The following is a 15,063-nucleotide window of genomic DNA, read 5'->3' on the forward strand; positions in this document are numbered from 1 at the left end:
ACAACTTTTAAAATATTCCCTTGCCCGTCAGAACCTGCTGCAATAGAAAATTTGAAAATAAATTAAGTCAAGACTCAACGAAGTTGAATGCAAGTTTCTGTTAAGACCTCAACCCCTACTGTACAATTAATGATGTAAAACTAATATTTGTTGATTCTTTATTTTGATATTGGAGTAATGCATGAGACGGATTGTTTTTGGGTAGTCATATACATTCCTGTTTTACTGTGTAGTTCTACCATATCATGGCTGATCTTTTTGTCAACTATTCGTATGAAGTTTATGTTAAAAATAGTGAGCATTTTGAAACGTAACCGTTATTTTTCATCCAGCAGCACCATGGAATGTATTAACTGAATTATAATTTGGATTTTTTGGCCTTGCACCTACTCCTGCTGTTATGTAACTCTGATCATGTGAATCCCATGCTTGAAACTATTTTTCATGAACTACTTAAATGACAGGTGGTACTTCAATTCATTATCTTCTAATTATTTCAAAATTGTTTTTGGGTTGTTGTACACATTCCTGTTTTCCTGTGTAGTTCAAACAAAGCATGGTTAATCTTTTTGTCAACAATTCCTATGAAGTGTTTTTATTAAGAGAAGTGTGCATTTGGAAACGTAACTGACATTTTTCATCCTTCTGCTACATGGGATCTATTAACTTATGTTTACTTAGGATGTTTTTACATTGTACCTTATCATGCTGTTATGGAGCTTTTATGGTATCAAATTTTTGTGTCCTGTTTGTAATGTGCGTGTGAATTAACGTCTCTAGTGATGCAATAAATATGATATGTTATTATCTAAATTCTGTCCATTATTCATTTTTATAATAAATCCCGATCTAGTAATTATTATTTGAATGTAATGGAATAGCCCGCCGTGGTTAGCAGAAGAACGTAGTATCAAATAAATCCGCCAGGTGGCGCTACCGTCGCGTTGCTGCTCAGTTAGTTCTTGTATGTGCCGGTAGGTGTCACTGGTGTCTGTGACGTCATCGAAAAGAAACTGTTGCCGTATTTTTGGTGACTTTATATGAGACTTTTGCCCCTTCGTTGCTTCCTCGTTGCCGTCATGTTTATATCATCATATTCAACCGTTTCTTTACCGTTGATGGAAAGTTGCCGTAATTTACGGGGCAACAGCCTTTCTTTTGCTAGCTGGGACGTCGTAGTTTCCTTGCAAATGCGGCTACATAAAACGTCGAATTACCGTCAACAATTACACTGTATACGTTGCCTACCTTACTTGAAGAATGGATTTCACTGATAAATGATTAAATGCATCACTTATATCGCGAAACTCGTGGTTTAAAGTTAGCAAGTCACCAATGAATCTCGTGGTACGTCTTCAGTTTTAGCCCAATGGCACTTTTAAAATACATCAAAGCCTTAACAAATGGACATTTTTTGGATGAATAAAACCTCAAAGATCCTCAAAAGTCAAAAAAATCAAATTTAAAACTTAAACGTGAATTGTGGAGATGTAAAATCCTCTTCCTGCGTTTTCTGGAAATCTGACGGTGTGTCTGTTGAGCGGCTTTCAAATCAAGCTGCGCAGCTGAGCGGATTTGGTGGAGAGCTTCGGAGGTGAGCGTTTATGCTCCGGACACTGCCAGCTGAGCGGATTCGTATCGTTGGGCTACTAGATGAGCGGATTTGATTCGGTGGGCGATTGGTGAGCGTTTTTGCAGTGGAGGTATCGAATTGCGCACCTGCCCTCACACCCCGACCGCACACCTGCACACAATCGTGCACCTGTTCCCATCCCACCTCCTCATCGAACGCGTCACCTCGTGACCAAGCGGAGCACCCTCATTGGACGGAGGGAGGCCAGGGTTGGATATAAAAGACGCTGCCCGGACCATGGAAGGCACTTGGGCACGGAGCGTCAACTGAGGGCGAGGGGATTCGGACAGCGGAGGGAGCAAAGGGGGTAGCAACTTCGATCGGCAACGCCGCCACATTTATGCGCCACAGTCGCCGTGACGTAATGAGATAGGGGTGGGGGCACAAATGGTGGGGGGCATAGCAGAAAGCTCTTCCAACGTTTCCGTTGTAGTTTGTAATTATCATCATCAGATGTTTTATATTAAGCATTTTTCTCAATTAATGTTATAATTCTGAAATCAACTAAATATTTTCTATCGTTTCTTTCACTTGACAGTTCTAGATCATTATATTTAATGAGAGTAATCGGAAGCCACACATTCACTTCAGTTGAGGGTGGTTGGTTGTCGTGAAATAAAGAATTCCAATGTTAGTTTACATGTTTATTTAAATCAAATACCTTGTACAAGGAAAGACTAAATAAATTTAATTGGCTTTTACATTAAATTGGCTGTTCGTTAACGTTTACGATAAGCTAAACGGAGTCCGCACTTCAAAAACAATGGTTTCAGCCATAAGTATAACAATGATATTGTACGTAAAAAGCGGAGAAAACATTTAAAATTACATTGCATTTTTTTATGCTTTCACTCTGTGAGTGCAGGCATGAGAAAAGTCGGCAGAACATACAAACAAATCATTTCATTATAAAACAAACGAAACGGAGACGTGAGAAGCACAAAATTTGCATTGATTAAAAAAATTAACCATATGTTCTAATTAGAGGAACTAAAATCTCTAGAAACATCTATGGCATTCGATGGTGTATGAATTAAAAGAATAAACCTGGGATCAATTATGCGGCATCCCCTTTGCGGTAAGCCTGAAGCTGAAACACGAGCATCACATCCACGGAAGTAACTTGAAGAATAGCCAACACCATTCAATATCTGAAAATTCCAAATATACATGTGTACATATCAGTGGCGGCGCGTGCGTATACGCATGTTAGCAAGTGCACACCCAAAGTTGAATAAATTATAAAAGAAAACTATTCCTTTGCAACGCGAAGGATTAAAGTACTGTCTGCATATGCAAGAAACATGAGCCTCCGAACGCTACAGCTATCTCCTTTTCGAATTCACCGCTCTACAAGTGTGCGATCACGTGGCATCATGCCGGGCGCATTTTCGGTCTGTGCGATCGCTTGAGGGAGCTCTGGCGGGACGAGGTAAGCGGGGGGGTATGTGCTGTTCAAAGGGGCGATGGGAGCAGACTCAAAACCATGCGAATGCGCATATTTTTGGTGACTGACTAGCAGGTAGTGTAGTGGTGTAGCCGCCACCTACACTACCTGCGCCCAGGATCCTAGTCCGTCTACAGAGCCATCTGTATGGCCGTTTTCTACACTACTTCCTCATAGGGTGTAAGGAAAAGAGAATGAATTTCTACTACCGTCACTTGTAAAGGTGTGTTGAGAATAATTATTTTCATACGTGCTAATATTATTTCTGTTCATGCAATTTTAAGGGTAGAGTGTACCAGTGATATGTTTTGCTTTCTATGTATTCTATTACGACGAAATATGATGCTCATGGATTAGGATTAACATAATATAATGAAATCATCCTATATCTGCTCTAATGCACACCCTAGATAAATTACCACCAGCCGCCACTGGTACATATATGTATTGTAAAAAATTAATGCTTTGTAAGCAATATATAAACTAATTTTTTTCTAATAAAGCACTTAAATGAATAAGAGTGAATTTCATGATAGGTGATTAATTTATAAAGGTGAAAAGCCAGGATGAAACAGACGTGGGAAAATTGATTCCAAGTTACATATATAATAAATCATTAGTAATCCTAAAGTAATTGCACAACAATACTCACATCAATTCATTACGAGAGAATGAATGCACTTTTAAAGGTTCGTCGCGAGCACGCCTTCTTCAGCAGTTGATAGCACCACGCTTCCTAGCAGAAGACAGAAATTTTTGAATTCCTTGCCGGCAGCCGGCAGGCCGGCAACCGATTTTCAGAATTCCCTTCTGTGATTGGCTCTTCAACCATGTATACCATGCTTAGGAGAACAAACAATTTCGAAAGTTTGGTGCCATCGACTGCAGCGCCTCTGGCCGTGCCGATTAAAGTTATTTCCCCCTGTACCGCGCTGTCCGACCCCCCTCACCTACCAGTTGACTCACCGTGACTTGGGGTTGAGGAGGCCGAAGCTAGGACTAGTTCCTACCACAGGCCCTCAATCAGCCGGATGCCCCGTAAACTGCGGGTGGACCGGCGCTGCCCTGGCTCGCTCTGTCCCCGAGAGGAGCGAGCACGCAGTCCCCTAGGGTCCTCTCCCCGGACACCGCCGCCCGCCTGAGGTCATCACCCGCGGAAACAGACGGAGCACGAGGCCCACGAACCCGCCGTAGCGCCTGGAGCCGCCGCCAACGCCGGAACCCCCGCCAGAGCTGTCGCGGATCCACGGAGATTCCCAGAGAGGCAGTTCCGGACAGAGCCGGACCCAGCCACGCGGAAGCAGCAGTCGCGGACCTCGCCCGCCCTTACCGGCATCCCCCTGTAACTTTCTGAACGCAATAAACACACCCCCCCGGGTGTTTTAACATTCCCATCCCGGCCTTTCTTTTCCTCAGCGCCATGATTACCCGATCCCAGGTCTCCCTCGCAACCGAGAATGTCGCTGGAGCCGCGACAAACTATATTTGCACTCACTAGATGCATCAATATTTCATGCAGAAATTTTCAACGGAGGCCGAGTAGCTACTACTGTATTCGTAAAAGCTGGTCCAGTAATGTCATAATAAACTAGAAAAACTTACCGCGAAGCCTTCACTTCTCTAAATTCTGCAGCCAAAAAGTCTGGGTTACTTTTAAAATATAATGCCATTATGGAATTCACCTCTGGGAGATTATCGCAACAGCCTTTTCACGAAACCGTCTTCTATTTCGCATAAATTCGATATATTCTTGTTCTACGAATACAGAAATTGGATAAAATATACTTAACGTGACTAAATAACGTCATAAAATGTCTGAGAGAAAACACGGATTAAAAAAATACCGAAATATTCACTTACTCAACGACTGCTTCATTGTAGCTTCTGCGGCCGTACATGCAAAACGAAAACGCCGTAGGGAGAAATGACGTCACCAACAACCAGAGCTAACTTCGCGTTTGCAGACGCATTTCACTGTTTTAAACGAATTTTATGATAAAATCAATGGTTTACGAGAAGTTTGATTGGTGAAAATGGATTCCTGGTGAAAATTGCCATAAGAATCATATATTATTTTGATGAAAAAAATTTCATGCAACTTCCCCATTGGAAATAGAATGACCGGAGTTCTGTCATACAAGAGCTTGCAATGTAGTAGTTGAAGTATTGGTGTAGGGGATAGCATGGCTTTCTGCTAATCTTAAGGTTATAAGGTCGATTCCTGTCATATCCACTTTTTTCTCGCAACAACAAGAAAAAGGTTCGCATACTATGCTTTTCGTCTTCAGAGGCAAGTCACTTGAAGTCAAAATATTTTCTATGTACAGGAAAATCTCTCATCGGTTGTTTAGCTCTTAAAAAGGCTCACAGAATATAATTATTACAGATTTCTGTCTGGCAGAGCTCTAAGCAGCATAGGATGTGAAGTACGCCGTTATGCCGCCTTTGGTGTTCATCCAGCCTATTCTTCCTAAAATCTTATTCTTGCCTTACATAAGTTCCTTAGCGTACGATAAGCTGTTTATCATTTTCTCCCGTAATAAAATCATAAGAAACAGATGACTCTCTTATTTCGTTCCATCTGGGTTAGGTTAAAATTGAAAATATTAACCCATAAGTTTCACCTGAGCGACTTTTGGACTCATCGTTTACATCTAGGAAAAATATGAAAAACAAAGAGTGCGAGTTTATATTCAACTACGGAAAACGACTAATGAATTAGCAATATTGTACAAAAATCCTTTATAGCCCGATCAAATTAGCCCAAAAAATAGGGGTACCCTTGCATAAATTGCCAACAAGCTGAAAATTTACATGAACCTCAAGGATACCACTCTAATGAAATCCTGAAAAGTCCCCATCGATCCCGTGTGTGCAAAAAATTTCATTCAAGGTCAAAGGTCACAAAAATTAGTTTTTTGCATTTTTTGGCCAAACGGTTAGTTTTATGATAAAAATTGCTCAAAAAAAATTTTAGATCAGACATTTATCAACAAAATTGTTATTTCTATTTTTTCTCTAAGATTTACCGTTTCTGAGAAAAAGCCTTTTAAATAATAATTAATAATGTTCCAATAATGTTCGGAAACTCAACAATATAGTCATGCATATCAGGAAGAATGCAGCTCCAGCCTACATTCGAAAGGCTTTTTCTCAGAAACGGTAAATCTTGGAGAAAATATAGACATAACAATTTTGTAGATAATTTTCTGATCTACAATTTTTATCTGATAAATTTTTATCATAAAACTAACCGTTTGGCTAAAAAAATGCAAAAAACTAATTTTTGTGACCTTTGACCTTGAATAAAAATTTTTGCACACACGGGATCGATGGGGACTATTCAGGATTTTATTAGAGTGGTATCCTTGAGGTTCATGCAAATTTTCAGCTTGTTGGCAATTTATGCAAGGGTCAATGTCTATTTTGGCCGGGCTATTATGTTGCAATTTGATAATATCACGCAATAAACAAAACATGGCATAATATATTTTAGAACAATGATTTGAACTTGCCAACGTGATTTGTGCTCTTCAATTGTTTCGGAGAACGGAGGCAGTGGGTTGATCTCTGAAATTATCCTGTGCCTATTGACTTATGGTAATTTTTCATTACTTACCTCTCAGTATTTCGCCATGAGAACGAAGTTACCCGAATTAAAACGATAGGCGGGGCGAAAAGAACGAGAATAATCGCGGAGAAAATGTTCGCTTCGCTTCGAGTTGCCGTGGCGAAGCGAAGGCCCGAAATGGCGGAAGGAGAACGAGAAACACCTCCGCCCTTTCCTAGGTCAGCAGCTTCGCCAAGTCTGGTAGCTGTATTCCCCAGCCAAAAACCTTAATTTTCATCGTAGATAGTCGATCGGAAGACGCTTCTCCAATGTCGCGAAATGTAGTTTCCAGGCTCTGCGAAAAACTTTTCAAATTGAAAAGTTCATAAATTTGTTAAACGAAGTGCACACGTTCAGTTCCTCTTCTGGTCGTGAGGGAGCGCGAAAGTTTTCCCCGGAAGGACGAAGAAAGACAAAAAGGAAGAGACATCATTCAAGCGTAGAAAAATCAAGATGACTTAAGTGTTATGACTTTTTGAGTTAAATAAACATTTATTTTTTTAACTGGCAGTTTGAATTCATTTCTTCGTATACGCGGAAAAAGAGATTTTAAAGCTGCGATTCTAAGAAATAACTGCGTAATTATTTTTATTTTAACTAATATAATAGCTTTATACGTTAAAGCTACCTTTTTAACTTGAATAAGTTAATATGTTAGGAAAGTAAATTTGAGATGTATTTGGTTTCTTTTTACAAGATTAATTTAATGAATTAATTTTTTTGTATCGTTGTCAAATCTTGCTTATGAGGTACGCAGATTGGTGACCTATGACGTCACGTTTCTTTTAGTCTAGCTTTCGCGAAGGTTACGCTACCTTACGCTATTTTTGGTAACTGTTTAATCAGTTATTGTCGCGATGTTCAGCCGTTGTCAATAATCGGTGTCTGGCTTTTTAAGTGAAGCGTGGTGTTGTATTATTTCACCGATATTTATTCCTCTTTGCAGAGGGTGACGAGATGAATCAGCCTGGCCCTAGCAGAGCGTCACCCAATGAGAAGGACTGGCTGTGTTTGCAGTTTTGCCACGTCCACTTGGTGGCCAAATTCCTCGGATATGCGACCCTGGTAAGTCGAATCGACTCGATCTCAGCGCAAAACGCGGCTACGTCATTCAGTCGTGTTTAAACTTAGCGGCTACAGGATGCGCAGAACTGCAACGGGTGGCTGTGGTGGGGGAACTTCGGAGGGGGAGGGGGCGAAATAAAGGAAATGCATTGAAATTTAGTACCTCACCTTCGTAAGGAGGGAAGTCATGATTGCATAAATACTGAGTACATAGGAGGTGGTGGTCAGGTCGCTAGCAAAAATGGAAATTCTATTCCTCACCCCCATTTGACGGTTCCTATTCAAATTAAACTCGCCCGAGCCGACGTCAGTGCAGTGGCCACTTTCCGAACTGTCGGCGGCTGGGCGGTATGCCTCGTTCACATTACGATAGTCCGAGCGATCGTCCAAACGATAGTTGGCCGAACTAGCCCTGTGAATGCATGTCCTGACAATAGTTCACGTAGTTCCGAACGTTGCCACTTTATGATGATTAGGCGCTGGGAGACCGGAACAGGAAGCGACAAGAGAAAGACGATATGTTCGTGAAGCTCTCTTCGCTCAATTAAAAAAAATGGATTTGTCCAAGGAAGGAAGAATATGGGAGGAAGAAAAATTATTCGGTAAATACACGTTGAACACAGTAATATCCTACCTAAACAGCTTTGCAGACCGTCAATTTCTCGTTCACTTTAGATGTCAGTACAGGTTTTAACCATCGTCGTGTGAATGTACAATAGTTCCAACGATTGCTGGAACAATAGTAATCAGAACGAGGCAGTAGAGAGCTAGCAGCCAATCAGAAGCGCTTCCCCCCCAGCCCCTTCCCCTCCATACGGCCGACCAGCGTTGCCAGTCCGTGTAAATAACCATAGAGGTCCCTTTCCTCTATGGAAATAACTGTACGTGAGGCAGCACCAGTGCGATCTCCACAGGTTAAGTTAGGCAAAAATGCAAGCTGGAGAGCGATATTCACTGCGCGAAAGTCGGAGAGAGACTGCGCCACGGCAGCGACACTCCACGTGAAATATCGGGACTTTCTTATTCCCCCCACACTTGCAGAGGATCGTGGGAATCTGAGATTGGGCGAGCCGGCAAGGAGGGCTTTTTGAATTGATTGACCTGCGGGTCCCGGAATCGTCCACCAATATAAACCACCTTTACCATGTAAATTAAGGTAGAGGAGAAAGAATGTAATGAATCAATTAAATGCTATAATATTTTAATGAAAAATTCCTTTATGGAAGCAATAAAATCTTAAATGACCACACCTTACATTCAAAAGCAGATTAATCACTTAAAAGCTTCGCCCATTTATTAAAATAACAAATTTTGAACCAGATCAATACCAAATATGTTGTATTTTATGCTGTACTTATTATCTTATCAAGCCTTCAGGTTCACAATACCATAACTTAATCAATCAACAACTTTTATATTATTATTACAGTAACTTAGATACCAATAAAATCTTTCTTTTGTGTATAAAATATGAGAAATTGCAAATTCTGACACTCCTCAATTTTTCATTCATCTGTACTCTTATTTTATTCATTTAACTCATAATACAACTTTATGTCATTATTCTTCAGTCAGACCAAGTTCTGCTCTGTTTTACAAATGATGTATATGGTAACCCTTTGGTGAAAATATCTGCTAAGGTAAGGTGGGGTAAGTGCGACCCCTAAATAGCATACATCAACTTTAACTAGCTTAGGAAAATTTTCTAGGATAGCTAAAAACAGGAGATTCAATGTCTAATATGTATGTGAATCACTGAAAATGATAATTAGATTAAAAATCCTCTCTCAGTAAAGTGGTAATTTTTTATAAATTTTTACTTACATTCTCGTAGAGGGATCGCACTTACCCCGTACATGGGGCAAGTGCGTCCCATGGCTGTTGTGCAATATATTTATACATTACGCGGCGCATGGGGTAAGTGCGATTTGCCCAGAAATTCAGCTGTACATTGCTTTTTAAAGTACCAAATTATGTTTAACCATTCTTGAGAAATCAACTTTTATCTTAGGTAATGTTAGTAGATTTTTTTTCGCGTTTTTTGGTTAATTGTGGCACATTATGGAATTGTTGTTTAATGTGTTTTTTAATGATAGTAACAGTATTCAACTGTTACACATTAATTCAAAAGTGTATTTAAAATATCTAGTGTGCATAAAAGCCGAATAAATAAAAAAAATTTAAAAAATTATAAATCTTGCATATGACAACAAATCTGAATACAAACTAGATTGTAATGAACAAAGAATTTCTTCTCTAATGTAATTTACGTTATTAATATAAAAAAGCAAAATGAAGAAAAACTTATGGTCTTCAACCAATTGCACATTGAATATTTATTTGTTTATTTTAAGTTTTACCCCGAGAAAGATAGGCAAAACGTTAAATTTCCTCGACGGCCGACAGAGGGCTTCGGTTATATTTTTACAACATCTTCTCTGTGTCTGTGCCCATCTGGAAGGGTAAAGACGACGTCGCAGAATACTCCAACTACCGCCCGATCCGGATTTTCTGCCACGCCATGAAAATATTCGAAAGAGTGATTGATGCTAGGCTCAAACACATTTTTCACATCACACCCAACCAGTGTGGATTTGTAAAGGGGAGTGGCACAACAGACGCAATACACGCAGCTAGGCTACTCTTGCAGAGGCACCGAGAGAAGAACAAGCCAGTGCATATGTCTTTCCTTGATCTGGAGAAGGCCTTCGATCGCGTGCCACACGACCTTATCTGGCATGCCCTCGGATCTCACGACGTCCCTGAAGTCTACGTGCCATTGGTGAAGCTTCTCTACACCAACGTCACCAGTGCGGTCCGTTGCCCATCAGGAATGTCACCGCCTTTCCCAATCACTGTTGGCGTCCACCAAGGATCGGCCCTCTCTCCGCTCCTTTTCATCCTGTGCATGGACACACTCACGGCCTGTCTCCAAGAATCACATCCTTGGTCACTACTGTTCGCCGATGATGTCTTCCTTGCCAGCACCACCAGACCCGAATTACAGCAGCGAACTCAACTATGGAAGGTACGACTCGACAACTATGGGTTGCGATTAAACACCAAGAAGACTGAGTACATGGAGTGTGGACCTCAAACCGATGGCACGATAAGCATCGACGGCGAGGGCCTTGAAAAGTTCGAGAAGTTTAAATATTTGGGCTCTGTCATCAGCAACGATGGAAGCACAACCGCCAACACACGAGCTCGAATTAATGCAACATGGCTGAAATGGCGCCAAGTGACTGGCGTATTGTGCGACCGTCGAACGCCCGAACGGTTCAGGGCCAAAGTATACAAGACCGTAGTCCGCCCAGTGGCCCTATATGGAGCAGAATGTTGGCCAGCCACAGAAAATCAAGAACAGGCCATGCAAGTCATGGAAACGAGGATGCTGCGATGGATCCTAGGCATCTCCCGCCTGGATCACATCAGGAATGAAGACATTCGGAAAAGAATGGGAGTTGCACCGATCACAGACAAGATGCGGGAGGCTCGACTGCGGTGGTATGGGCATGTGGTGCGTAGTGATGAGAACTCCGTGGCCAAAACAGTAATGTAGCTGAGTATTGAAGGACGTCGACCACGAGGACGACCAAAGATGCGCTGGCTCGACAAAATTTAGGCGAACATGAAGACCATCAACGCCACGCCAGTAGACGCCCTGGATCGAGCCAAGTGGAGAAGACTTTGCAGAACAGCGGACCCTGCAATAGCGCGGGACAAACGCTAGGATGAAGAAGAAGAAGAGATCTTCCCTAGGTATTTCGCTGGAATCCTCATTTCGTGGACAGGTGAAACTTAATTCAGTTCCAAAAAATATCCTCAGAAAGAAAACCACGGCATCACCTTATTCATTAATCTCCAGAATTTTCCCTACATAGTGAGCAACTGACTTTTTGCGGCTGAATCTAGCCAGAATCCAATCTCCACTTTGAATGTTAGTCACCGAATTTGTTAAGCTTTTCGACTCATGCTATCTTGTTTCTGGCATTAATACCATGTCGTCTACATCCTCCTCGTCAAATGACATGATATCCAATGCCCTATCATGATCAATCAACAAACTGAAGTAAGCTATCTTTATCAGATAAACCTTCAAAATAAAAGTTGATGAGAGGACTCTAATTAAAAGCTTTATAAATAGTTTTATAAACTTCGGTGTTTTGCAACATTTATTTAAGAAAGTTTAACGCAAGAACTGCCGGACAGAAACTAAAAGTTTAACGCAAGAACTGTTAGTCAGAAACTAAAAATTAAATCCATACTTCAACCTCGTAGTCTGGGGTAAGTGCGACAGGGGGTCGCACTTACCCCAGGCAACGGGGTCGCACTTGCCCCGGAAGGTAGGAATGGATGATTACGACGGGGAAAGTGCGACCCCCCATCTAAACTAAATATAACGACCCGAGTTCCTAAATTTAAAGTAAAGCAAGGAAAACCAATCCATGAAGAAGAGAAAACAAGATATAGTTCTTACCTAACACCTCCGATACGTTGATTCAGAGGGAACTGCGGTATAGCCTCTCCTCACAACCAACTAAGACTACGAGATGAACGGACGGTTATATTTCCTAAGCATGTGGAACGAGAAATTAAGGGATAAGTATTACAAAGTCGTTGGCTCTGGTTTCATTACTATGTGTAGAATATGTTGCACTACCGCCACCTGCTTCGAGAACGGAAATACGATTTTCCTGAAGGGGGGTCGCACTTACCCCGCAGTCGCACTTACCCCACCTCACCTTACCTGATAATCACTCAGTTGGTAGATAGGTATTTAATATCTAAAAATTTCTTATTGACTAAATCTCTTACAGAATTATATTTTACATTGATATGCTTCAGTCTCTTTTAATTCCATTTTCATAAAGAATTAATAAAAGCTTGATTATCCTCACACATAATAATTGGATGTTTCACCTCAATTTTAAATTCTATTAGTGAATTATACAACCAAAGTAGTTCTGCAGTAGTTGAAGCAAGGGCATATAAAACTCAGCCTCAGTAGATGAAAGTGACACTGTGCGCTGTTTTCCTGAAGCCCAAACAACTGCATCTCCAAAACCTTTAGCCTGACACAGACTTTCTGTCAAAATGAATAGCATAGTCTGCATCAGCATAGCCAATAACATTGCTATCATTACGAAGCTTAAATAACAACCCATAGTTCTTAGTTCCTTTGAAATAACACATAACTCTTTTAAAACCAGTCCAAAGAGCTGTAGTGGGTTTGGTCTGATGCTGAACATAAAAACTAATTGATGCCGAAATATCTGGCCTTTTTGCTACTCATGCATGCATTAGTCTTCCTATCAACTCTCTGTATCTATTATGCTGAATTGGTTTTGATTGAACATCGCAGAATTTACCAGATGCCAAAGGAATATCTCTTAGATTTGCTGTAACCATATTAAACTCTTAAGTAATTTTTCAATCTATTTAGTTTGACTCAGAAACATACTTCCCAGTGGCACAGTGAAGGGGGGGGGGGAGGGTTTTGGGGGATAAAACCCCCCCAGAGCTCAGAGAAATTTTTATGTTTAATCCATTTGACTTAATTGGATTGATATTAATAATAGAGTAAGGATTAATGAAATATCCCTCAGAAAGCCGTAAAACTCACCATTTTGAAAAATTTATCTTAAACTTCTGCAATTTATTAATCTCGCACCAGCCGCTTATCCTGGTGGGTATTCCATACCCCCACACACCCTGGTGTTGGTTGCGCCTAAGCACCCTACCCCCCCCGCCTTAATTCCTAGCTGTGCCCCTTATACTTCCCTCTCTTGTTTCAATCTTTATACCCAAAAAATAGTTTCATTCACCAAGATCTCTCATTTGAAATTCTTCTCTTAATTTTCTTACTGTACTCTCAATTGATCCCTTTTCATTACTGGTAGCTATTATATCATCTACATACAACAAAACAGTCAATAGTAGAACTTATTTATTTATATTACGTTTTCCCAATAACCCAAGGGAAAAAATTTCAAATAGACATCTTACCTACAAACATTTGTCACTTACATATTGCTTATAAATAAGTTTGGTTATAAACTCATGAAACTTAACATTCCACTCCATTGGAGCCTGTTTCAGTCCATACAATGTTTTCTTTAACTTGCAAACCATGCCTTCTTTAACTTTCAAACCTTCAAGGGTATCATGTAGATGTCTTCTTTCAGCACTCCATTCAAAAACGCGTTCCTCATGTCCAACTGATGGGTGTACATATTTTTAGGATTGATGACACTTAACAGAGTTCTGAGTGATGACAGTCATGTTACAGGTTTCTGAATAATCCAAACCCTTTTTCTGTCAACATCCCTTTGCCACTAATCTAGCTTTATATCTAATTATTTCTCCATTACCATCTCTTTTTAGAGCAAAAACCCACTTACATTTAATCGGTTTTCTATCTGGAGGACATTGAACCATTTCCCAAGTTTTTAGTTTTCTGAAGTGCATTCATTTCCTCCTGAATAGCCCTCATTCATTCCTTTTTATCACTCCTAACTTCTATCTCGTCAAACGTTTCAGGAACACCCCTGGAAAAAGCTATTGCATTTTAAACTAAATGAGAGTTTTCTTCAATGGCATGAGTTAGAGGTTTAAGCCGATGTCCCATGGTCAAATTTGCATCAAAATTTGATGCAACTAACGCGCACCCTGTCCCACGGTCAAAATTTCATCCAACTGGCTTTTGGTCCTATCGTTTGTACAAAACACCATTTTGTCCAAATGGATAGGACAGGTTCTAAATTTTCATCCAATTGGATGAAACCTACTAATCACAGGGCTGTGGAAGGTTACACGGGATTTCCACGGGGTCAGGTTCTCCAACTCCATCTCAGCTGATGTTTTGATGGGCAAGTTGTCCATCGTCTTCAGGGTATGAGGACAATGGATAACTCGCCCATCGAAACATCAGTCGAGATGGAGTTGGAGGACCTGACCCGGTGGAAATCCCGTGTAACCTTCCATAATTCTATATGCCAGGAAAGCTTACGATCATCAATCACTGGGCCTTTGGCAAAAAAGCATCGCCAAGTGCTGACACACAGGTCACATAGGTTAAACTTATTTATCGTCTGCATGACCATTTTAATTAATAAATAAATATTCCACCTTTTCATGTTATTATCATTGTCGTAAACCTCTAGATAAAGACCTGAAAAGATCGAAACCTGTTGAAAGTTTTTTCAGAAGTACTGTATGGAATACTAATAGGTTTAGTTTTGAATTAATAATGTCACCATACCACGAAGTGAATTCACAAAACATTATTTTAAACGTATACGTTCC

General features: G+C 40.6%; 2 protein-coding genes across 3 annotated transcripts in view; both read left to right on the plus strand.

Annotated features, from left to right (window-relative positions):
• Window positions 1-15,063, plus strand: part of LOC124161599 — a 132,984-nt gene that overhangs the window by 72,885 nt on the left and 45,036 nt on the right. For both annotated transcript variants that reach the window (XM_046537984.1, XM_046537985.1), the window contains one exon: window positions 7,637-7,755. In XM_046537984.1, the coding sequence (XP_046393940.1) occupies window positions 7,637-7,755 (119 nt within the window). The remainder of the gene's footprint in view (window positions 1-7,636; window positions 7,756-15,063) is intronic.
• The window catches only part of LOC124161598, a 516,681-nt gene that overhangs the window by 70,471 nt on the left and 431,147 nt on the right, over window positions 1-15,063 (plus strand). The gene's annotated exons all lie outside the window — the stretch shown is intronic.

Source organism: Ischnura elegans, chromosome 6 (assembly GCF_921293095.1).
Source record: "Ischnura elegans chromosome 6, ioIscEleg1.1, whole genome shotgun sequence".
Taxonomy (NCBI): domain Eukaryota; kingdom Metazoa; phylum Arthropoda; class Insecta; order Odonata; family Coenagrionidae; genus Ischnura; species Ischnura elegans.